At 35.2% G+C, this 25815-nt stretch overlaps 1 protein-coding gene across 2 annotated transcripts in view; it reads right to left on the bottom strand.

The window, feature by feature from the left end:
* The window catches only part of LOC114338459 (equilibrative nucleoside transporter 3-like), a 131943-nt gene that overhangs the window by 62806 nt on the left and 43322 nt on the right, over positions 1-25815 (bottom strand). For both annotated transcript variants that reach the window (XM_050662073.1, XM_050662072.1), the window contains exons 4-6: positions 16193-16243; positions 11928-12128; positions 7905-8153 (exon numbers count right to left, since the gene is read on the bottom strand). In XM_050662073.1, coding sequence (XP_050518030.1) covers positions 7905-8153; positions 11928-12128; positions 16193-16243 — 501 coding nt within the window. The remainder of the gene's footprint in view (positions 1-7904; positions 8154-11927; positions 12129-16192; positions 16244-25815) is intronic.

Raw genomic sequence — 25815 nt, forward strand, 5'->3', positions numbered from 1 at the left:
AGGCTCTTACAGAAGGGAAAAGCCAAAGGCAAGAAAACAGTTGGAACATGGAGATGTAAAGAATTTTTGTATAGAAAATAAAATATATAACATGGTCTTCATGAAATATTTCATATATTTTCTTAAGTTTAAGAGGATTCTTATTAATGATTCTTTATTTGTATTGGGCCAAGGAAGTGTACAAATCAGAATGGCTTTTCTTAGTGACAACGACAGACTTAGAGAATCGAAGAATTCTGAGGATACGTCTTAAAGCACTGCATAGATACTTCTGGAATTATATCTGATATTTTCTGTTTGGATACCTTGAACATATATTGTAGACTGGAATACGAATCACCGGTTACCAGGAAGCGTAAAGTGATAACCAACCTTTCCTTGGTAGCGATAACTTTTCTTAAGTTTGTATCCTATTTTTGAATGTTACGCCCAATTTTATTTAACAAAATTTCAAAGTTTTGCGGAGACATTCTTAGCAAGTTCTTGAAATGACCGGTGCTTTTATCAACCGACAATATGTACCTATTTAGTATCTGGGAACTGTCTTCCAAAGTTCTTTGTTGATGTAAATATTTGATCCGGTATCTCCGTATCTTTTTATTTTCCTTTTTTCTCATCGAACCTCTAAGTAAGCCGCACATAATGATAAACACTGCATACTTCCTTTTTATTATTAAATCGTTACTCATGATTAATAGACCAGGGCATATAGCACTAAAAACACCCGTATAAATAGATTTTTAAATACAGCACCTAGAGACTTTAAGTATTTTGCATTATGTTCAGGATGACGTCAGGAAAAAAGTCTACTATTCAAAAATGGGTGGAAATGCATAATTGCACTCTAAGGTGCATAACATACATCCAAAATTGCATAAATATGCAAATAAAGTCAAAATCAGTATACTAAGGAACAAAATTTATTATTTGGGGGGTTTTTGGGGTCACTGAATACGATTACGCCATCATAACTGACTCCCGGATCACCTGGTGCCCAAGGTCACGGCAAGAGACGTCATGTTCTGGAGTTTCGATGGTTTTCGGCATTAAATTGATGCAAATGGATTACTCACGGGTCTTAAGGGTTGCTGAATACGAATATGCCATCAGAATTGACCTCCGGAGTACCTGGTGCCCAGGGTCGCTACTAAGGCACGTCATCATCTGGAGTTTCGAGGGATTTCGGCACTAAATTGATGTAACTGGATTCGGGGGGTTTTGAGGTGGTTAAACACGAATATGTCATCAGAACAGACCTCTGGATCACTTGGTGCCCAAGGTCACTGCAAGGGACGTCATCTTCTGGAGTTTCGAGGGCTTTCGGCATTAAATTGTTGCAAATGGATTACTGGAGGGTTTTTGGAATGGCTGAACGCGAATACGGCATCGGATCTGACCCACGGAGCACCTGGTGCCTAAGGCGGCTCATTTCCTGGAGTTTCGGGGATTTTCGGCATTAAATTGATGCAAACGGATTACCCATGGGTTCTTGGGGTTATTGAACACGAATGCACCATTAGAACAGACACCAGGGCACCTGGCGCCTAGGGCAGGTCATCTTCTGGAGTTTCGATGGTCTTCGGCATTAAATCGATGCAAACGGATTACGCACGGGTCTTAGGGGTCGCTAAATACGAATATGCCATCAGAATTTACCTCCGGAGTACTTGGTGCCCAGGGTCGCTACTAAGGCACGTCATCATCTAGAGTTTCGAGGGATTTCGGCACTAAATTGATGTAATTGGACTCTGGGGGTCCCCCAGTGGGGGATTTTCAGGTGGTTAAATACGAAGATGCCATTAGAACAGACCTTAAAATTACCTGGTGGTCAAGGCCACTGTGAGGGATGTCATCTTCTGGAGTTTCGAGGGTTTTCGGTATCAAATTGATGCAAAAGGATCACTTACAGGTTTTTGAGATCGCTAATCACGAATATCTCATCAGAATTTAATTCCGGAGCACTTGTTGCCCAGGATCGCTACTAAGGCACGTCATCTTCTGGAGTTTCGAGGGTTTTCGGCATAAAGTGGATGCGAATAGATTACTCGGGGGATTTTTGAGGTCGTCAAACACGAATATGCCATTAGACCATACCCACTGAGCACCTGGTGACCATGGTTACTGCAAGGGACGTCATCTTCTGGAGTTTCAAGGGTTTTCGGCATTAAATTTTTGGAAATGGATTACTGGAGGGTTTTTGGAATGGCTTAAAGGGAATACGCCATCAGATCTGACCCACGGAGCACTTGGTACCTAAGTCGGCTCATTTTCTGGAGTTTCGGCATTAAATTGATGCAAACGGATTACTCATGGGTTTTTGGGGTTGTTGAACACGAATGCACCATCAGATCAGACACCAGGGCACTTGGCGCCTAGGATAGGTCATATTCAGTTTTCGATAATAAATTAATGCAAACGAATTACTCATGGGTTTTTGGGGTTGCTGAATACGAAATACACCATCAGAACAGACATCAAAGCACCTGACGGTTAAGGCATATCATCTTATAGAATTTCGAGAATATTGATGCAAACAAATTGCTTATAGGTTTTTGGGTTTGCTGAACACGAATATGAAATGAGAACCGACCCCATGCATTCTTAGTGGCCAGAGTGGCTGCTATGCACATCATGTTTTAGAATTTTGAGGCATTCTGACACTAAATTGGTACACACCGAGTACTCGGAGGTTTTCTGAGTTGCTGTTCAAAGAAAAAATTCAAATTGGTAACATTTTTTTGCTATTTTACTTAGACTGCTTATTAAAATAACTATGTTGTGCTATACAATTTTTTAATTGTTTATAAATATAAACTCAATTTATATATGACAGCATATTTCCTTCATTTATTTCAAAATCGATTTACTATATTTTATTTTGATAGTGTGATCCTTCGTGGTCACTAGATACTCCAAGGTCTTTCATTTAAGTCATATTTGTATTCAGCAACTACAAAAACATAAGAGTAATCCGTTTGAATCAATTTAGTACCGAAAACTCTAGAAATTCCAGAAGATGGCGTGCCATATGCACCAGGTACACCGGCGTCTGTTCTGATGGAGTATTCGTATTCAGCAACTACAAAAACCTATGAGTAATACATTTGCATCAATTTAGTACTAAAGACACTCGAAATTCCAGAAGATGGATGGGCCTCAAAACCCCTTCATTAATCCATTTCGGCGTCAATTAAATGCTGAAAACTTGGGCACCAGGTGATCTGTGGGTCGGTTCTGAGGCGTATTCGTGTTCAGTGACCCAAAAAATCCCCGAATAACAAAATGTGGTCCTTAGTATACTGATTTTGACATGTTGATGCACTTTTGGATGCATTTTATGCACTTTAAAGTGCAATTATGCATTTCCACCCCTTTTTGAATAGTAGACTTTTTTCCTGAGGTCATCCTGAACATAATGCAAAAATCTGCAAGTCTCTATGTGCTGTATTTAAAAATTGATTTATTTTGTGCCAAATGCCCTCGTCTATTATGTGTATATAAAATTGATATAAACTTTATTTATATCTGACAATGTTTTTTCCATTATTTATTTCCAGATCGATTTACTACATTCTATATTAGCCTAATAAAATAAAAAAAATTCAAAATGTAAATTCGTACAGGTTAAAACAAATTTTATATCAAAGTTTAGGTGGGTACAAAAGATATTTTCAAGAAAATATCCAAATCATACAAGGGGATCATTGTTTAAATAATTAAAAAGGGGTCATTTTTGCAAAAAAATTACTTTTTTAATTGCTGAGGTAATTAACTTATTAATGAAGGTCTATGGGATTTTTTTCTGCAAAGTTGAAGGGTAAATATTTCAGATAAGACTTACTAATTTAAATTTGACCCCCTATTTATTTAAATAATTGTATATAAAACTTTAAAAACAAATTTGCAAAAAAATATTTTTAGCATTTTAAATAAGCACTATAAAATATTTTATTTTACAGACTAAGTTGCGCTATGTTACCAGTATTAAGCAAAAAAAATGGTCGAAAATTATTTAATATTTTTCGAGATATTGAATTTGTTTATTAAATGTTACTAAATTTTCAATTGCAAAAACGCGGTTGTTGCCAAAGAAATATTCACCTGCTTAAGATCTCATTATTTTTATTTTTATGTATATTTTCGATAAATCTATTGATAAATTCAAATTTCAATTAAACTTCCCCCTAAAATGGCATTTGAAAATTATTCAAATTTGTTTATAATTTGTTTTTTTAATAACGTTGCGGGGACTAAGTATTTTGAAATGCCGTTTCAATAATTGGGTTCCTGGGAATTTTTTACTAATTAACAACATTTTTTGTCGTTTTTTCTTCTTCTTTTTTTTTTCTTGGAGTTATATTACTACGGACCCTTTTAGGGTTAAATTTTATTAAGAATGTCGAATCTCTGAGTTGTAGATTCTAGACCTAAAAATATTAAGATTTAACTAAAATCTCATGAATAAAATGTGGCTACTTACTGAGTTACAGGGTGTTTTATTTAAAAATTTAAAAATTATTGTTACCAAGTACTTTAAAACTATTCGACGTATCCTTATCATACTTTACAGAAAGTGTGACTATTATACACCCTACTAAATTGTGATTAATAAACGTTTCTAGCTAGTGCCAGAGGCGTGCGACAGGGGATAGTGAATGATTGACCCTTCCCAAATTCTACGCCACTGAGTGAATTACTATTTTAGCGAAATTTTTCGATTCTCCAATACTTTATATGTAAATAACTTTATTGGTATCGATAAAGTCATCAGTTTGAGAGATATTGGAAGTTTAAAATGAATGAATGAATGAATCAAAATAAATATGCCGTTTCATTTTTAACGTCCAATATCTCCAAAACTAATGACTTAATCGTTACCAGTAAAGAGTATATTATTTACATAGACAGTATTGGAGAATCGGAAAATTTCGCTAAAATAGTAATTACCTCAGTGGCGTAGAATTTGGGAAGGGTCAACCATTAACTATCCCCTGTCGTACGCCTCTGGTAGTAGTTAGAAACTTTTATTTATCGCAGTTTAGTAGACTGTATAGTACCCACACTTTCTGCCAAGTGTGATAAGGACACGTCAAATAGTTTAAAAGTACTTGGTAAAAATAATTTTTAAATTTTTAAATAAAACACCCTGTAACTCAGTAAGTAGCCACATTTTATTTAAGTGATTTTAGTTAAATCTTAATATTTTTAGGTCTAGAATATACAACTTAGAGATTCGACATTCTTAATGAAACAACCCTAAAAGGGCCCGTAGTAATATAACTCAAAGAAAAAAAAAGAAGGGGAAAAAAGACAAAAAAATTTGTTAATTAGTGAAAAATTACCAAGAACGCAATGATCGAAACAGCATTTCAAAATATTTAATCTCCGCGACGTTATTAAAAAAACAAATTATAAACAAATTTGAATAATTTTCAAATGCCATTTTAGGGGAAAGTTTAATTGAAATTTGAATTTATCAATACATTTATCGAAAACATACATAAAAATAAAAATAACAAGATTTAATACAGGTGAATATTTATTTGGCAACAACCGCGTTTTTGCAATTGAAAATAGAGTAACATTTAATAAACAAATTCAATATCTAAAAAAATATTAAATATTTTTGAACCAATTTTTTTTTAATTAATACTGATAACATAGCGCAACTTGTCCTGTAAAATAAGATATTTTATAGTGCTTATTTAAAACGCTAAAAATATTTTTATGCAAATTGGTTTTTAAAGTTTTATGTATAATTATTTAAATAAATAGGGGGTCAAATTTAATTTAGTAAGTCTTATGTGAAAGATTTATCCTTCAGCTTTGCAAAAAACACTCCTATAGACCTTCATTAGTAATTGAATGACCTCAGCCGTTAAAAAAGTAATTTTTTTTGCAAAGATGACCCCTTTTTAATTATTTAAACAATGATCCCCTTGTATGATTTGGATACTTTCTTGAAAATACCTTTTGTACCCACCTAAACTTTGATAAAAAATTTGTTTCAACCTGTACGAATTTACATTTTGATTTACATGTAGTGTAATTTTATTTTACTAGACTATATTATGACAATGTTATTATGCGTTGGCGTTATTATTGATCATCGTAATTTAAGGCTGGGCACCAGCTGGTCCGGTGTCTGTTCTGATGGCATATTCGTGTTTAACAACCTCAAAAACCTATAAGTAATCGGTTTTCGTCAATATAGTACCGAAAAACCTCACCCGCAGAGGATGACGCCCTTGCAGTTACCGCGGGCACCAGGTGCTACGATGGTCTGTTTTGATCACATGTTCGTGTTTAATGACTTTAAAGGTTACCCCCGAGTAATCCGTTTTCATCAATTTAATGCCGAAATCCCTCAAAACTTCAGAAGATGACGTCTCTTGCAGTGACCTTGGGCACCAGGTGCACAGGGTGTCGGTTCTGATGGCATATTCGTGTTTAGCGACCTCAAGAACCCTCCAGTAATCCATGTGCATCAACTAAATGCCGAGAACCCTCAAAACCCCAGAAGATGACGTGCCCTAGTAGCGACCCTGGGCACCAGCTCCTCAGAAAATTCAATTCTGATGGCATATTCGTGTTTAGTGACCCCAAAAATCAGTAAGTAATCCGTTTGCATCAATTTAATACCGAAAGCATACGAAATTCCAGAAGATGACGTCCCTTGCAGTGACCTCGGGCACCAGGTAATCCAGTAGTCTATTCTGATAGCATATTCGTGTTTGGCGACCTCAAAAACCGCCGAGTAATCCGTTTGCAGCAATTTAATACCGAAAGCTCTCGAAAGGCCAGAAGATGACGTCCCTTGCAACCAGGTTATCCAGAGGTCTGTTCTGATGGCATATTCGTCTTTATCTACCCCAAAATCCCCCCGAATCCAGTTACATCAATTTAGTGCCGAAATCCTCGAAACTCCAGAAGTTGACGTGCCTTAGTAGGGACCCTGGGCACCAGGTACTCCGGAGGTCAATTCTGATGGCATATTCGTATTTAGCGACCCCTATTGAGCCCCCTCATGAGTAATCCATTTAATGCCGAAAACCATCGAAGCTCCAGAAGATGACGTCTATTGCCCTGACCTTGGGCACCAGGTGATCCGGGGGTCAGTTCTGATGGCCTAATCGTATTCAGTGACCCCAAAAACTCCCCAAATAATAAATTTTGTTCCTTAGTATACTGATTTTGACTTTATTTTTATATTTATGCAATTTTGGTGCACTTTATGCAATTTACAGTGCAATTATGCATTTCCACCCATTTTTGAATAGTAGACTTTTTTTCGGACGTCATCCTGAACATAATGCAAAAAACTTAAAGTCTCTAGGTGCTGTATTTAAAAATCTATTTATTTTGTGCTAAATGCCCTCGTATATAATAACACTATTAACTCAATCGATGTTGTAAACTGTAAACAAAGAAACAAACAAAAACACACACTGTACCAAGAACAGCAGCGTCCACACTGGATAACGAATGCGATGCAAATCATTTGATTTCGCTCGAATACTGAAAAACGATGAATCGTGTGCGTTGTGTGCGTCGAAAATTCTTGCGTTCGTTTTATGCGACGAACACGTCCACACTAGCACAATTTACTTCGAGCACGCAAATATTTGCGACGAACAGCTGGTACGCATGAAAAATTTACCAATGCGGACGCGCCATAAGGTGTACGAGACCAGTATTAATAACAGCATTTAATTTAATTTACGATGGTAGATCTTAACAAATGCATTTTTGTAAAATTTTAGCAATGAACGAATCAACTCGAGACAAAATGTTTATATTAGTCATATGAAACCGTAGAAAAAAGAATACTATCCTATGTTGATATTGTTGTTTTGTAAACAGAAACAGTTTGTATTGAAGTTTAAATATGAAAAGATACTCACCATTCCACCTGTTTCCGTGTCCTTTCCCTTCAGACTCCACAAGAACAGTAACTGCTGGATAAGCAGCGATCGTGACGACGTAGACGAAGAAAGCGCAAAAACAGTAGCCCCAAGTTTTCCTTAAAATCTCCTTGTACGATATAACTTCTTGTATCGATTCCCTTTGGAACTCGTTAATTATCACAGACTGGTCAGATGTGTGGTACGTAAAAAATACAGATCTAGATAGAACTATGTACAGAACTATACCTGAAAAGAACAGTAACGAATATTAAAACAATAAGTAACAATATAAAAGAAAAATATTTTAACGCGTTACGCACAACGCGTTACCTTAAGGGGAGGGGTATGGTCCATATTACAGTAGGAAATATGAAAACAATAAGTAACATTTAAAATAAAAATGTTTCAACGCGTTAGGCACAACGCGTTACCTTAAGGGGGTATGGTTTGAAATCAACATTTCAAGCATATTTTTGTGATTTTTTTTTAAACTGGTAAACATTTTTTATTTTTAAATTAAATAATTACGAGTATATTCAGTATAATTCATATTGAAAAATAAACCAACGGCGGCAAATTTTTACACACATTTAAAAAAACTAATTTTGCGGTGGACATCAGAACTGGTCTTTATATCATGTGAAACAAAAAATTCAAAAAAATTTATTAGCTTATGAGTTTCTCGATGCAGCGCTGTCGAGTTTTTTAGTTTTAACGATTTTTGAGTTTTTGGCATCACTCAGAAGTCAAAATATCGAAAGTTCCTGTAAAAAAGGGTGAAAATCAACATATTTATTATTGTTAAACAAAACATAAGCCTAAAACAAAAAATATCGCGACTTCGTTACCTCACGAAATGGCTAAAGAAAAAATATGCAAAATTTTAAGTGGATCGGTCAAGTACGAGGGTCGTTTTTTTTTTCAACCTCCGTTTGTCCATAAAAAATTCCCGTGAAGCGTTTCGCCATTGCGGTTCGCAGTGGGCGACAGCGCATCTCCCCCGCTACACTCTACATTAATCCCGACTTCCAGGCATCAGTCTGTACTGTGCTACACACGAAACAACATGGCCGCGACAATTAGTTCTCCCGCAAGTGTGAATTACGCGCTGTCATTCGCTTTTTGCAGGCAGAAGGCAATAGTGCAGCTGCAATTCATGGAAGGATGTGTCAAGTGTACGGAGAAGGGTTTATGAGTGATGGAGTTGTGCGTGAATGGTGCCGAAAATTCAAAGAAGGACGAAATGATGTGCATGACGAAGGGGGTCAAGGTCGCAATTCTGTCGTTACAGATGAGCTTGTTCAACGTGTTGATGAAGCGGTGAGAAACAACCGTCGCTTCACTTTAACATCGTTGGCAATGGAATTTCCATAAGTTTCATTTGACACACACACACACACTTGACACATCCTTGATGTGTCAAATGAAAGCGAATGACAGCGCGTCATTCACACTTGGCGGGAGAACTAATTGTCGCGGCCATGTTGTTTCGTGTGTAGCACAGTACAGACTGATGCCTGGAAGTCAGGATTAATGTAGAGTGTAGCAGGGGAGATGCTGTCGCCCACTGCGCACCGCAATGGCGAAACGCTTCACGGGAATTTTTTATGGACAAACGGAGGTTGAAAAAAAAAACGACCCTCGTAGTTTTTGAGTTACAATGTCCACCGCCTTTGAAAAAAAAAACGGTTTTGAGAAAAAACGCGTTTAAAGTTTTGTCAAATTTTATTTTCAATTTCTTTTTTGTCTGTCAAATTGTAAAGTGATGCACATCGAAATATGTTTTTGAATCGCGGAGTAATTTGCAAAAGAGAAGGGGAACAGCTGTTGAACGTTTCTCACTACGCTCAAGCGTGCTGGCGCGAACCTGCTGTAACGCGAGTCAAAGGTAGGGAATTTTGCTCCAATCAATCTGAAATGTTCAGAGAGTACTCTTGAAGCTATGCACTTTCATTTTTTTTTATTAGAAATAACCCGCATCAACCATAAAAGGTTATTAGCGGTGGTACAATGATACATATTAATTTGATATAAAATATAAACTATTTTACAAAGTTTTTTTTTACAGAGTTTTTACAAACTTGATTTTAATTTATGATTGTTCTGAAACGTAGCACTCATATTTTATTATATAATTTAGTTTCCTTTAAAAACCTAATGATTTTGTCACAATCCGCACTGTTTAACGCACACTTTATATCACATGGTAGTCCAGTAGCTTGTCTTTGCAGATTATATAATGGACAGTCTATAACAATATGACCTACAGTTATATTGGTGTCACAGGCGTAGCACATTTATTGATCTTTTTTAATTGAGGTTTTCTTGGGAAACATCTGTATCTTCGGAGTTATCATTTTCAGTTTGATCTAGATTTAGTTGACGACGTATTTTCTTCCTTATTCGTATAATTCTAGATTTAATGCGTCTGTCTTCGAGTTTGGGGTAGATTTCTGTTAGCATTGTTAATAGTCCTGCTATGTCCTTCGTGTATTCCTGTGCGATACTTAATGGATTGGGAGAACCGTGTGCATCATCGAGAAAGCTGACTATCTCTGTATAGTTTAATTCAAACAGGGCTGAAGCTTTATCAATAAATTCCTTTGCCGGTTGGATAAGTGATTCAGTAGAAACTGTTTCTCCAGTTTTTGTATCAGATTTAGTGACTCTTGGCTTTTTTGTTGATCTTGCTTTAGGTTTTGTAAAATCTATTTCTGTGTTTTCTACCGGTGGTGTATTAACTGGAGACGATATTTCAGAATGAGAACGTTTCGGTATAGTAATTTCTGTAGGGAGTTCTTGGGAGTCCATTACTTCACCAGTATTTTCTGTTTGATTCTGGACAGAGTGATTTTTGTCTTCAGCTGTTGCATTACAGGAAGAAATAGAGTCTTGGTCAGTTTGGGATGTAGGTATGGACGGGTTTAACTGGGTGGCCGTATAGGTACATATTGAGGCGATATGACCAGATTGATGACAGAGATAGCAAGTGAGTCCATCAGAAAAAAAGATTCGGTAAGATGTATTATCGAAGTCAATGAGAATTGATTCAGGAATAACAAGATTGTCGACAGGTGTATAGCACACCTGCCTACGAAAGCTTAATACGTGACTATATTGAGGATCTTGAATTCCCGCTCTTAAGAAAGACATGGGTGAAAGAAGATGAAAGCCCTTCTCGGCAAGATATTTTTCGAGGATGTGATGAGGAATAGACGGACAGACACTAGACAGCAGTAACCTATTAGCAAGAGTGACTAGTCTTCTTGCTCTGATAACATTATCTCCTATTTTTATACCTCCGTGGTCTGTTAAAAAAGTGTCAAAAACTTCTTTGCTGGAAAGGTAGATGCAGATTCTGCCATTAGAAATTCGTGATGAAAAAAGTACATTTTTGGGTTGTACTAGTGATCCTATTGCTGTAACGTAGTCTTCTAATTTTAGTGTGTCTACTGCTGGGATAACAACGGCTTGTAGTTTCGAAGAGAATGTAGCTGCTTTCTGTTGGGTAATTGTAGAGTAAGATGGTGTTTGTTGATCGGGTAACATTGGAGGACCCCTGTAGTCAGAAGTACCAGCCGTCGGATGAAATTGTTAAATACTTTTTATTTTAATTTTCTTATTTCGTTTCATTATATTGTAATTGGGTCAGTACGACTCTGCCAATTACAAAGTATTTAACTTATCGAAGATAAGCCAAAAAACAAGTTTTTGTTAAACACCTCTGAATTTACAAAACTGTATGACTGGATTGAAATTCTATAAGATTTTGATGAAACCGTAAATATATTGATAAAATTACTTACGGCAATCAAATCACAACTAATAACTAAACTACTGGTTATGTTTCTTATAATTAATTTAAAGATTTACTATGGTAAAGCGATGAAAAACTTTGAGACTAAATTTAGGTGTCGCACTTTCATTTAAAATATTAAAAAATCGAAAATCTCAAAATTTTCAAACCATAACCCCCTTACTTAAATAAAGTAATATAATATGTAGATTACTGAACTATACCTAAAGCTATGGTGATATTTCCTATGACGAAATAAACTAAGGCAGTATGCGAGGATGAGGCTCCGATGGCCAATGAAGCTATTTGAGTTACGGCTGCGAAGACGCCACCCAAGGCTTGACCTCCGACCACGGCTGTTATGTATATGGGCGAGAATTTCCCCACTACGCCTATTAGACTTCCACAAAAGATAGGACTGAAGACTGAAATAAAATGTGGTAATTAGTAAATTTTACTAAAGTAAAAACTAAGTTTTTAATCTAATAGCACATAAAACAACACCAAACGATGTTACTCTACATCCTACCAGATTGAAAACAATGGGAACCTTCTCTGGTAGTATGAAGGGAACCATTATCGTTGGAACTTTACTGCGCTGAACAGATGGGACGTGAATTATAAATTGTAAAGTTCCTTCATCTTCCTTAGTCTCAGCATCCGTTATGGGTTGCAAATTGTAGAAGCCTCGGAGGTGTTACCAGAGAAGGTTCCCATTGTTTTCAATCTGGTAGGATGTAGAGTAACATCGTTTGGTGTTGTTTTATGTGATATTAGATTGAAAACTTAGTTTTTGCTAGCAGTTGCCGCTAGGGCATCCCTGCCATTTCGTCCGTTGCAATCCGTGACTGCATGCCGGGGTTTGTCCTGGTTGGGTCAGAGAGAGCAGCATATGTGCCTCCTGATGAGAGACTAATAAGTTTCGAAACCGGTAGAGGTGCTTGCTGCACTATCTCATTGGACTAGAATAATGATGCGGCTGTAGTTTCGTGTTGCAACGAAATTGAAAATGGTTATTCATTTTTGATTTACTAAAGTACTTTTTACTTTCAGAAAAAAAACACTTTTTCCGTTGTAGGAAATTGTCCAGTCAATTAAAAATTCGGGTGCTAAAATTGTATGTATATTTAACCTTCTGTAATGAAATAGATCTGCAACTCAAGTCTGGTTTGTTGGTCACTTCATGAGAAATTTGAAAGGTAAAATAATTCTCGACTTAAACGAAAAAAGGAAGAATGGACGAATTACATACAGGAGCTCCTCCTTGGTACGAGGCCATCACTTAACACCGCAAAATATACGAATACTGGTCCTAGTATTTTAAAATCAGAAGTAGAGAAAGCCATCAAACAAAGCAAAAAATGGGAAATGTCCAGACCCCGACCAAATACCATCAGACTGGCTCAAACTTTCAGATGACGATAATGTCTCAGAACTAACAAACATTTATAATTGCAGATACGAAACCGAAATAATGCCACGAATATGATTGGAGTAATACATCATCACGTAAAGACATTAGAGTCTCAGGATGAGTCACTGTCTTTTTAGTCTCATGAGCCACTCTCTCACACTGTTTCAAGATCATTCTTAATAGAAGTAGCAGAAATGTGAAGAAACAATAAGAAACAAACAATTCAGTTTCAGAAAAGGATTGAGAACAAGGAAAGCCTTGTTCTCAATGGTAATATTAACGAATATATACTCTAATAGAAGGGTAGTGCCCTGTAACGTTTTAGCATAGGATTTTGCATTCCAACTGAGTCGGTGCCATAGAGGTGACAACGACTACGACAGCTTAACCGATCTCATTACCGCCCGCACTGCGGCCGCAACATCCCTCGTCAACAAGCCTGCTTATAAACGTGACCGTCTGTTTCATATAAAAGCTTCTTCAAGGAGCTATATATTCTTTAGTAATATTACTTTAAACATCATGGGAAGTACAGAAACCAAGTTACGTCTGCTTTATATATTTCGAGAAGGCGTGTGATAAGGTCCAACATGATAGGCTGTTTGATTATCTAGAAATGATTATGATAAAGATCTGAGACTTTTACAACATCTTATTGGAATCAAGAAGCTTCTATTTTGGCAAAGAAACAGACAAAATTTTCATTCAATGCGATGTTAGACAAGGTTATGTGTTATATCCAACTTGGTTTAACGTGTTCTCAAGAAACAATACGTAACGAAGTCTTAGAAGGGAAATGTGGAGTTTGAATTGAGGGAGAAACTATTAACAATATCAGATATGCAGATGACACAGCGATCATGGCTGAAAGTATCGAAGATCTTCAATTCCTTATAGATTGAGTCACTATAGAATGCTCCAATAACGTACTTGGCACAAATACATCAAAGACAAAGTTACTTGTGGTTAGTAAACAAGACGTTGGCCGTATGCAACTAATTGTCAACAATGAGCCGATTACAAAATTTCATCATCATCATCTTGGTGCTACATCCCTTAGAGGGCCTCGACCTTCCTTAAGCTTTCTACGCCATTCTGTTCTGTCTCTTGCTTGCATTTTCCAGTTGCCAACTCCGATCTTCTCGGCATCTTGTGTTGCCCCGTCCATCCACCTCAACTTTGGTCTACCCCGTCTTCTCATTCCCACGGGTTGACCTGTTAGAATCTTTTTTATCATGTTCGATTCAGGGGCCCGGGCTACATGTCCTGCCCACTACAGGCGGTTTCGCTTAATTACAGTGATAATAGCTTTTCCACCAAATGTATGCTTGTAGATATTCTGCAGTTCAAGGTTATATCTACGCCTCCATATTCCGTTCTCACAGACTGCTCCGAATATCTTGCGTAGCACTTTCCTTTCAAAAATCGATAGAGCGGATTCATCTGTTTTAGTTAGCGTCCATGCCTCTGATCCATATGTGAGAACGGAGACTATCAATGTTCTATACAGCCTTATACGAGTTTTTTGAGACAGACGTTTGTTAGATAAGTACTTCGATAGACCATGTTAAACGAGTTTGCAATTATTATTCGCCTTTTTATTTCCTCAGATGTGTTATTATTGGGGTTAACCAATGTCCCTAGATATATGAACTCTTTGACCGCTTCGAAGTGTTGGTCATTGATGATTAGATTTGCGTTAACATTTCCAGCTCTTGTGTTTGTGTTAGTCGCCATGAAGTTGGTTTTATTTTGATTTATATGTAACCCCATTTGTCTGCTGCTGCTACTAGACCGGTTAGGATTTCCGCAGTTCTCGTCCTGGTTCTTGTTATAATGTCCAAGTCGTCTGCATATGCTAGAATTTGGGCTGATCTATTAAATATTGTTCCCTGCTATCTAGATTAGCGTCTCGTACAACTTTTTCTAAGGCTACATTAAAAAGCTAACACGCCAGCGCATCTCCCTGCCTTAACCCCCTATGTATTTCAAATGGGGTTGACGAGTCGTTTTGAATTTTTACTGCTGATAGCATCTTCGCCATTGTTACTTTTATCAAACATATGAGTTTTTTTGGAATTCCTAACTCATTCATAGCGTTGTAAAGACTTGGTCTTAAGACACTGTCATATGCCGGTTTAAAATCGACAAAGATATGGTACATATCTATGTTAAACTCTTGCGCTTTGTTGAGGATCTGTCGCAGTCTAAAGATCTGGTTAATGGTTGAACGTCCACGCCTGAATCCTGCCCGATATTCTCCTAGAAACGTTTCGGTATAAGGCTTCAATCTCTCGTGTAAAATGTTTGACAAGATTGCAAAACCCCATTTTAAATACCTCGGGTGTTTTATAAACGAGACACTAAATCCTAATGAAGAAATTAAAACTCATATAGAAATTGAAAGAGCATTTATGAAACTTAGATCTATACTTTGCAATTCTCACCTGAACTTACAACTAAGAATCAAGTTCCTAAAATGTTATGTCCTGGATCAGAAGGTCAATATGATGAACACATAAGGCCTCGAGATGTGGTCATATCGTAGAATGCTCAAAATATCATGGGTTCAACGCATTTCAAACATAGAAGTCTTAAACAGAATAGGTAAAGCTGAAGGTGACTTGACGAATATAATAAAAAAGAGAAAACTTAAATATCTGGGGCATATAATGAGAGGTAGCAGATTTTGGATACTGCAGTTAATACTCAACGGAAAGATCGAAGGAAAAATAGGAATTGGTAGAACAAATTTGGGCACGGTACCCAAAGAAGAAGAAGCCTGGTTCCACCCCTTCAAAGGTTCTTTCCTGTACGGTCAATGCAAGGTCGTCAGCATCCCGGAAATGCTCGACACTTTTAATGATTGGTTGGTTGTTAGTGTACGTGTTAAACAGCATGAGTGATAGCACCTCGCCACTAGACTGCTAGACCATTCCTCTGGATCCGCCAGTGGCTTTTCTTACCTTTAAAAAAGACATATAATTTCCTGTTTTCTGACTCTGACTAAAATACAACGACAGTTTGTGTAAATTATATTACTTAATAACTTATATAATGAAATAACAAACTTACCGTTCAGCAAAAAACTTGTCATCAGTGTTATTACAAAAAACCATTGTTGCCCTAAAATAGAAATAAGTATGCTCATACAGAGTTCACAGATACTACTTCACAATTATCAAATTTTAGCCTAAATTGTAATTTCATTAAAATGCGCTTCAAGTAAATGTATGGTTCTCGCGTGCGTCTCACATGTCAAAAGTACACTGAATAATGTTATATTCGCGGTGTGCAAGTACTTGGAGGGGGATACGAGAAACGATCGTGCGAGATTAGGGGAGAAATATTGTAACTTTCTTAAATAATTCATTGTCAATTAAAATTGTCAAATTGACGTATATTTCATATCTACTGTCAATGAAGAAGAAAAATTATATATTGCTCCTCAATATTGATATGATATGCAATTATTATATAAAGGTAAATTGAATTAATTGTATTTTGCTTGCAGCACTGCATTTTAATAACTCATTTTATTTACTACATACAATTGTTTACGTTTTAATAACATAACCTGAATCTTACTTTTTCTTATTATTTTTTTGGACTATGGCCTTGACAATTATCCAGTAACCAGGACTAATATAATTGGCCAATATAATTAAAAGTGCGAATAATGTTGCTGAGCGTAGAAACCAGGTGTCGCTTTGCCGAACTTGCACAGTCCCAATACTAGAGGTACATTATTAGTTAAGGCCATGGGTACATAATTCGCAAATATTTTTAAGGCTATCCCTACTCTTTCTGTCTTTACATGGCAAATTACGTGTAGCAAAATTTACACTGGTATGGATATGTAAACATTACTAGAATGTCATTCTACTTGACAATGTCATAATTAACTTAAAGAGATGGCTTTTGAATATTCTTGGATAACTGATATTTGTATAATTGCAAATTATTAATTCAGTTAATAAGGGCCGGTTGTTCGAACGCTAATCAACAATGATCATTATCAAATATTTAATTACTGTCACCAACTGTCAATGTCAACTTTGTTTGGGTTGCTGAAAACATAATTGATTACAATTATGAAATTACTTAATCAATTATGTTAATAATTATTATGTTAATTGATTAACTAATCTCATAATTATAATCAATTATGTTTTCAGCAACCCAATAAAAGTTGACATTGACAGTTTTGGTGACAGTAATTAAATATTTGATAGTGATCATTGTTGATTAGCGTTCGAACAACCGGCCCTTAATGTGATAATTTTTTCACTAACTATGTATTCAGTGATTGTAATAATTTATTATGTACAACAAAAACTAATACTCAATCGAGAAAAGATGAAAAGTGGTAAAGTGATTTTTTAATAATATATTGTTACTATGGAATGCTTACAATTTTGAACATCTTTAACAACAAAATACTTGGATCACAGAAAATATCTTGATGTATTCTCTGCTTGGACCTTCCATAAAAAATACACAATAAATAACTTTTATAAAGTTCATGTCTTAAATCAATTATTTATCAAATACACTATATATCAATATTATTTAATCAACAACTCAAAATATTCCCAATACCATGTCAAATATTTAAAATTGTCACTGATTGTCACTGACTGACAATATGCTGACAATATTCTATTCGACTGAGTGCGTTGTATGACAAAGATAGATTTGGAAAATATTACCACGGACATTGTGTTCATTTTTTTCGAATCCTGAAAAAACCAATAAATATTTTTGAAAAATTTAAACGCAGAATGAAAGACTATATTATTACCGAGGGCCGAAAGTCCCTTAGAATAAATAAAAAGTTTATTTTGAATGAGATATTTGTTAAAAATTACACTAAATTTTCTCTTAGTTTTTCACCCCTGTAACTTATTAAAATAAACATTATAGAAGTTCTCAGGGACTTTCGGCCCTCGCTAATAACGTAATCTTTCATTCTGCGTTTAAATTTTTCAAAAATACTTATTAGTTTTCTCAGGATTCGAAAAAAATGAATCCCCATTTGAATAGCATTGCAGCCGAAAATACGTACCCATCCTCTTACGTGCTAAATTTGTAGGTAAATAAACATAACAATGAAAATGTAGTTTAGGCAAAGATAAAAAGTCTACTAAGCGTAAAAACTCAGGAATCATGAGTTCAAATCCGGCCGGGATTACAATTTTTATTAGAGTGAAACTACTAGAATAAAAGTAAATGGAGTACCCATTAACAACATTCAATGTGCAAATGGACGAGGATGCGATGAAGATAGGCGCAGTAAACTGCTCACGGTTGGTGATAAACACTGGCGAAATAGACTGGGGAAAGTCAAAGCTCAACTAGGGCTGTAGTACCACTGATGATGATGCTGATTAGTTGTATTAAGTACATTCATATTTTTTATAGTTCAGGTGTTTTGATCATTTTTATCTTTTATATTCAAAGATCTGATAAACCGTACATTCCATTTTTTTATTTTCCCCGTTATGACCTCTCCTATATCTATTGTGGTTTACTTAAATGTTGAATATTTTATATTTTTATTTGATAATATTTTGTAAGTGTTATATCAGTTTCTTTCCATTTTTTGAATATTGTTGTTTATCATTGAAGTTGCTAAACATAAATTTTTGTATAAATCTTTGTTTTGAAAATGACACAATCTCAATCACCCCAATTTTAACGCAATCAGTGCCAAGGAGATGGTAAGAAATAGCCTGTGAATCATTCAACAACCTTGATATTTCAAAATAATTGCTGTTATCACTATCAGTGTTGACAAAAACACGAAAGTCCGTTACCGCAAATACAACTACTTATATCAATATTTTAATTTGTAACTTTCGCTTTCCGCATACCGTTTTATAGGATACTGATTATGTACCGGGTGTCCCAATAAGAATGGCGCTCGGCCATATCTCAGGAACCGTTTATAGTACAGCTTTGGAAAAAAAATTATAAGAAAAGTTGCCTCGAGAAAAGCCTGGAAATTATTTTCATAATTGAAAGTCCACCGCTAGAGGGCGTAATTGAATATCAAAAATTAAAAAATCGAAATTTTACAAAATTTTCCTAATGAAAGGGCACTGGAAATCCGATTATCGTATTCTTTATAAAATTCTGCGCATATTTTATTTCACAAGTTTAATGCCCGTATTCATAGTCGAGACTCAAGTCAGCGTCGATGCTCAAGTCCGACCTTGAACAAATTCTTATACAAATTTGTATACAAATTTTTTCAAGGTCGACCTTGAGCATCGACTCTGACTTGAGTCTCGACTATGAATACGGGCCTAAGTCTACCTGTGCAAATAAGAGGTGGGGGTGAATGGGAACCGTGTTATGAAAAAATCGCTGTAAGTACGGTTCTGCTTAATCGATTTTTGCAAACTTGGTCTTGTTGAAAACAGCTCCTTTTCGTCAATGTAATAGTTATAATTTGGAAACAGCCTATTACGTAATATGCCGGCTAGGAGGCGCTATTTATTTTCTTTTTAGAAATCTAGTTTTCTTTGGAAAATATTAAATACAAGTATGTATTTTTTTCCTGTATTGCAAAATTAGACCAAATTAGCAACAGAATACCGAAAACCGCATGTCTATACCTTTTTTCTACCTCGAGATATCTTAAGAAACGTGTAAATTTTAAACATAACTGTTGCTGTCATACAAGTGGAAATATATAGAAGCAAGTAGTGTGCTATGGAAAAAAACAAAGAAACATTTTCCAGATGTCACCGTATATAATAAATCAAAACAAAATATGAAAAACTCTACTACTGGGGTGACGTCTTTGGGGATATTTCATTGCATATATTCTAGCCGCAACAGTTGCATTTCTTATGCATTCAAAGAATGTGGCTATCATATGAAATGATTCTTAGTTTGTAAGAATCATCTTGAATTTCACTCTGTATAAATTTTATATAAAATTTAATAGAAACAAACCGCAACAAACCATCAATGAACAAATTTTTATGTTTTACTGATTTGACACATGATGACTTCTTGAAGTTAATACTTCTAATAGTTCTATTTTTTTCCATAGCACACTACTTGTTTCCACTTTGACTTCCTTAACTTAGTTTACCGGTGACAATAACAGTTATGTATTTATCTTAGTTGGGAATAGTTGGGAAATTGATATTAAAATATAATGAAATAAAAATTAAAAATTTGTGTAGAAAATCTGACGTTTTTACATTTTCTACGATTCATCGAGAGAAAAGCAAATGCGCGAAGGCAAGAATTCATAAAAATTTACATATTAACGTTATTTTTTGGTATTATTTTAAGTATTAAAATTAGTGTAATATTTAAATAAAAATAAAATTAAACTGTTTAAAATATATTTATTTCGTTAAAATCATAATAATATAAGTATAACTTCTTACTCGCGTACAAAGTACACACACTCTTTTTTTGTTATATTTCATAGTGTTATTTGTCTTATTGTTGTTTTGATTCATTATATAAGACATCTGAACAATGTTCCTTTGTTTTTTTCCATAGCACACTACGTGCTTCTGTATATTTCCACTTATATGACAGCAACAGTTATGTTTAAAATTTACACGTTTCTTAAGATATCTCGAGATAGAAAAAAGGTATCGACTTGCGGTTTTCGGTATTCTGTTGCTAATTTGGTCTAATTTTGTAATACAGGAAAAAATACATACTTGTATTTAATATTTTCCAAGGAAAACTAGATTTCTAAAAAAAATAAATAGCGCCTTCTAGCCGGCATATTACGTAATAGGCTGTTTCCAAATTATAACTATTACTATTAATAATAATATTGCAAATTGCAGAGGATAGACTTGCAAATTGTAGAAGTCTTGGAGGCGTATACATGGGGATGTACCAGTAAGTTTTCAATTTAAAAATCTATTAGTGATTTTTGATATTTTTCAATATTAATTATTTGCTATTAGGATTGAAAACTTGCTTCGTATTTTTACGGCCAGATGGCGCTAGCCACCCATTACCATCACTTTGGCTGCAATATTTGGGAAAACCTTTCGATGCAATTTGATTGGATTAAGGAGAACAGTGCCTACGTTCCTTCTGATGACGCTCCAATAAGAGCAGAAAACTGCAGTTAAAGGGACTGGCTGCACTCCTTATTCTAATTAAAAAGTAAGATTGTTTTTCCTTCGTATTGCAGCCGAATAAAAATGGTACACATTTTTATTATTTTATAACTATTACATTGACGAAGTTGTTAAAGTTTTCAACAAGACCAAGTTTGTAAAAATCGATTAAGCAGAACCGGACTTACAGCGATTTTTTCATAACAAGGTTCCCACTCACCCCCACCGCCTATTTGCACAGGTAGACTTAAACTTGTGAAATAAAATATGCACAGAATTGTATAAAGAATATGATGATTGGAGTTCCAGTGCCCTTTCATTAGGCAAATTTTGTAAAATTTCGATTTTTTAATTTTTGATATTCAATTACGCCCTCTAGTGGTGGACTTAAAATTATGAAAATAATTTCCAGGCTTTTCTCGGGGCAACTTTTGTTATAAAAAATTTTTTCCCAAAGCTGTAGTATAAACGGTTCCTGAGATATGGCCGAGAGCCATTCTTATTGGGACACCCGGTACTTTAGAAAGGAACTACATAAATATTAGACCAAGAGGCAGCGCTGAAAAATCTATTTGAATTTACTAAAACTAGATTTTTCACAGTTGATTACTGTGATTGTGTAGAGAAACATACTGCGGTCGGTCAAGCGAAACGTAGAACGGGGGTTACTGAGAGGGTATCAAAGTTGCTTTCCTACGAAGGTAATTATTTCCATTTACTAAGGCTGAAAATCAGTACACACATTCTAAATTAAATATAAATAAAAGTTATTATAGTCGGTCAGCTGTATGACGGGACAGAGCCGGTCGGTCGGCCCCAATAGCCGATTGAGGAAATGAAGCATTTTGGCTCGCAATTTTTTCGTCCAGCATGGATTTACTTGAAATTTTCACAGAAGGTAGGGAATAGTCCAAGGATCATTTTCTATATCATGCCGCTATCATAGGCTAAAACCTTGGGGGTGGTTTCCACCCCATCTCGGGGGTGGGAATTTTTTATTACATTTTAACCATGTAATTCGATGGAAAATGTGATTCTAAGAAAAAAATGTATTTTACATTTTCTTCGTAAAACTAATATTTTTCGAGTTATTCGCGCTTGAAAATAACAGTTTTTCGACGAAAAAATCGACTTTTCGGGTTTTTTGAAAATACCTCGAAAAATATGCATTTAATCAAAAAAACTGTAGATATCGAAATTGTATCTTTTAGTAACAAAAACCAAATTATTTTCCTATAATATCTTTAAGACCAATACAAACCGAGATACGGCATGTTAAAGGTTAGCTTTTTTCGTCAAATGCATAATTTGAAATATTCAAAGCCAAATAATGGGAAAAATTTGCATTTTTCGAGGAAAACTTGAATAATCTTTTTTCAAGTATACAATTAGACCTTTCAAAAAATAATAATAAAAAGTTTCTAGCATGAAAATTAAGCGACTTACAAAAAAATGTCGGTACCTGCTTTTCTCTACGAAATAAATCAGTGAAAACAACCCCCTAACTATATAACATGCCGTATCTCGGTTTGTATTGGTCTTAAAGATATTGGAAAATAATTTGGTTTGTGTTACTAAAAGATACAATTTTGATATCTACAGTTTTTTTGATTAAATGCATATTTTTCGAGGTATTCTCAATAAACCTTCTAAAAAAGTAGATTTTTTCGTCGAAAAACTGTTATGTTCAAGCGCGAATAACTCGAAAAATATTAGTGTTACGAAGAAAATGTAAAAAACATTTTTTTCTTATAATCATTTTTTGCGTCGAATTACATGGTTAAAATGTAATAAAAAATTTAAACTCCGAGATGGGGTGGCAACCACCCCCAAGGTTTTAGCGTATGATAGCGGCATGATATAGAAAATGATCCTTGGACTATTCCCTACCTTCTGTGAAAATTTCAAGTAAATCCATGCTGGAAGAAAAAATTGCGAGCCAAAATGCTTCATTTCCTCAATCGACTATTGGGGCCGACCGACCGGCTCTGTCCCGTCATACAGCTGGCCGACTATAATAACTTTTATTTATATTTAATTTAGAATGTGTGTACTGATTTTCAGCCTTAGTAAATGGATTTAATTACCTTCGTAGGAAAGCAACTTTGATACCCTCTCAGTAACCCCTGTTCTAAGTTTCGCTTGACCGACCGCAGTATGTTTCTCTACACACTCACAATAATCAACTGTGAAAAATCTAGCTTTAGTAAATTCAAATAGATTTTTCAGCGCTGCCTCTTCGTCTATATGTACTTAATTTCATTGTAAAGCAGTTGATGGAAAAATACAGGAATAAAGAAACAAACCCTCATATAATAGTCATTGATCTTGAGAAAGCATATAATACAGATACGAAAGGAGTCGCCACTGACTATATAAAGATTGTGAGAAATATGTATGACGGAGTAACAAGTGAACAGGTGTAGGAGATACTGATAAATTTCATGTGAAAGTAGGAATGCACCCAGGATCAGTGCTTCTTCTTCTTCTTTTAATGGCGCTACAACCCTTTGTGAGTCTTGGCCTGTTTAACAATGTTCTTCCATTCTGCCCTGTCGGAGACTTTCCTTCGCCAATGCCCGATGTTCATGGTTTTAAAATCCACCTCTACGTCGTCTATCCATCTTTCACGGGGCCTTCCTCTCGTTCTATTTCCTTGGTGCTTCCATCTCTGGATTACTTTGAGAGCTCAATTATCTGGCATTCTTTCTAAGTGACCAAGCCAGTTTAGTCTTTGTGACTTTACAAATCTAACAATATCTGCGCTCTGCATTAGTTCATCCAACTCGTGGTTCATTTTAATAGGGAACTTGCATAAATTTTTAAATATTAAAATGATATTAAAAAACATAAGGTAACATGATCTTAAAACGCTTGCATGCGAAAAAAACAAATATTTTTAACCCGTACGCTAATTACGACGCTTTGAAAATGCTATAAAATTCAAATATCTTAGGAGGCTCTTGAACGTCCTTCTATTGGTTCGACGTCACGGGCCACGGTCAAGCGGGCTAGCTAGTCGGAAACAACGCGATTAGGGTAGGTATCACGGGTATATTACATTTTAATCGTCTTTAATGAAAAATTCCTAGGTATTATTTATGTTCATCTTATATATTGTAATAAGTAGTTCCCCAATCAGCTTAGTTTTAAACTGAAATTGATAAAGTTGAGTGCTACTTTGTAGAGTTTAAAACGCATAATATGACGGACGAGGGTTTTTCAAAAGGTCAATCTGACTAACTTACCTACCGTTGATGTCTTCATCGTGGCAACTTTTATAAAAAGTAGTGAAAGCTATTCTATTGGAGAAATGCGAGGTGTCAAGGCAAATAAGTAAGAGTTATTAATAAGCATGTTTAAACCGTTTATAACAATAGTTTGGTACCATTATATTATAGTATTCGGTTTACCCCGAGGGTTTGATCTACCTACCTCTAAGCGAAGGATTTCGTATATCCTGGAAAAGATTACGGTGTAATTTGCATTATAATAAAGATTATATTTTATTGAAATGTTTATTAGTGCCTACTGGAGCCTTTCATTTATTGTGTTCAAAGCCTTCTGAGAAAAGATTATGGTGATTAGCAGACGTACCGATAGAACGTGTACATAGCCAACAAAATCCTTCTTTACAAAGTTAATAATACGCATAAATAAGAAGAATCATTATTGTAATTTTACAAGTTAATAATATCTTTATCATCTCAGTTTATACTTACACCGCATCCCTCGGTAGACCGCAAGCTATAGTAGAAACCCGACTGTAGACCGCATACTATAGTAGCACCAATACTTTTTAGTTACTCTTACTTTTATTACTAAAAGTTTTGTTTATTTTTAAGTTGCGTGTTTCTTCTTTGTTCTTCAACACAAGAAACGACAAAAGTAATTTCATAAAAAAGAACTTTTTGATACATGTCAACAGAGATAAAATGTTAATATTTTACCTGTCACAGAAAAAATCATTTTTGCCACAGAGTAAAACAAGATATTTCAACTATATTATTTATTTATGGGCAAACTGCATTAAATGCAATAGCCCACCCCGAACGGACAAACGATACGAGTGACCTGTGACGTCAGACCCCAGGTCTCGCTTTTGAAGTTGTTTAAAACGGAAATTTTAGGCGCGGAAATTTGATTAGATGTTGTACGTACACTATTCATTGTTAAGACGTAATATTTTGAATATAACATTTTAAAACATAAATTAACAATTTTATGCAAAAAAATTTTTTAGTGCAAGTTCCCTATTCTCCACGAACCATCGCTGCAACGTGTTGGTGCAAATCTCTTCCTTAGTATTTTGCGCTCAAATATTCTCAGTTGATTTTCATCAGTGGTTGAGAGGGTCCACGTTTCACATCCATATGTGACCACTGGTCTAATTACTGTTTTTGTAAATTCTAAGCTTAGACTCACGATTCAGTAACTTACTTTTCATTAAGTCTTTGTATGCATAAAAACACTTATTACCGCTAAGAATCCGTGCTTGTATTTCTTGACTGGTGTTGTTGTTGTCAATTATTATTGAACCTAGGTAGGGAAGATTGGAGGCATATTCGTAGGTATTGTTGTCTACCT

The sequence above is a fragment of the Diabrotica virgifera genome, chromosome 9 (assembly GCF_917563875.1).
Source record: "Diabrotica virgifera virgifera chromosome 9, PGI_DIABVI_V3a".
In the NCBI taxonomy this organism is placed as follows: domain Eukaryota; kingdom Metazoa; phylum Arthropoda; class Insecta; order Coleoptera; family Chrysomelidae; genus Diabrotica; species Diabrotica virgifera.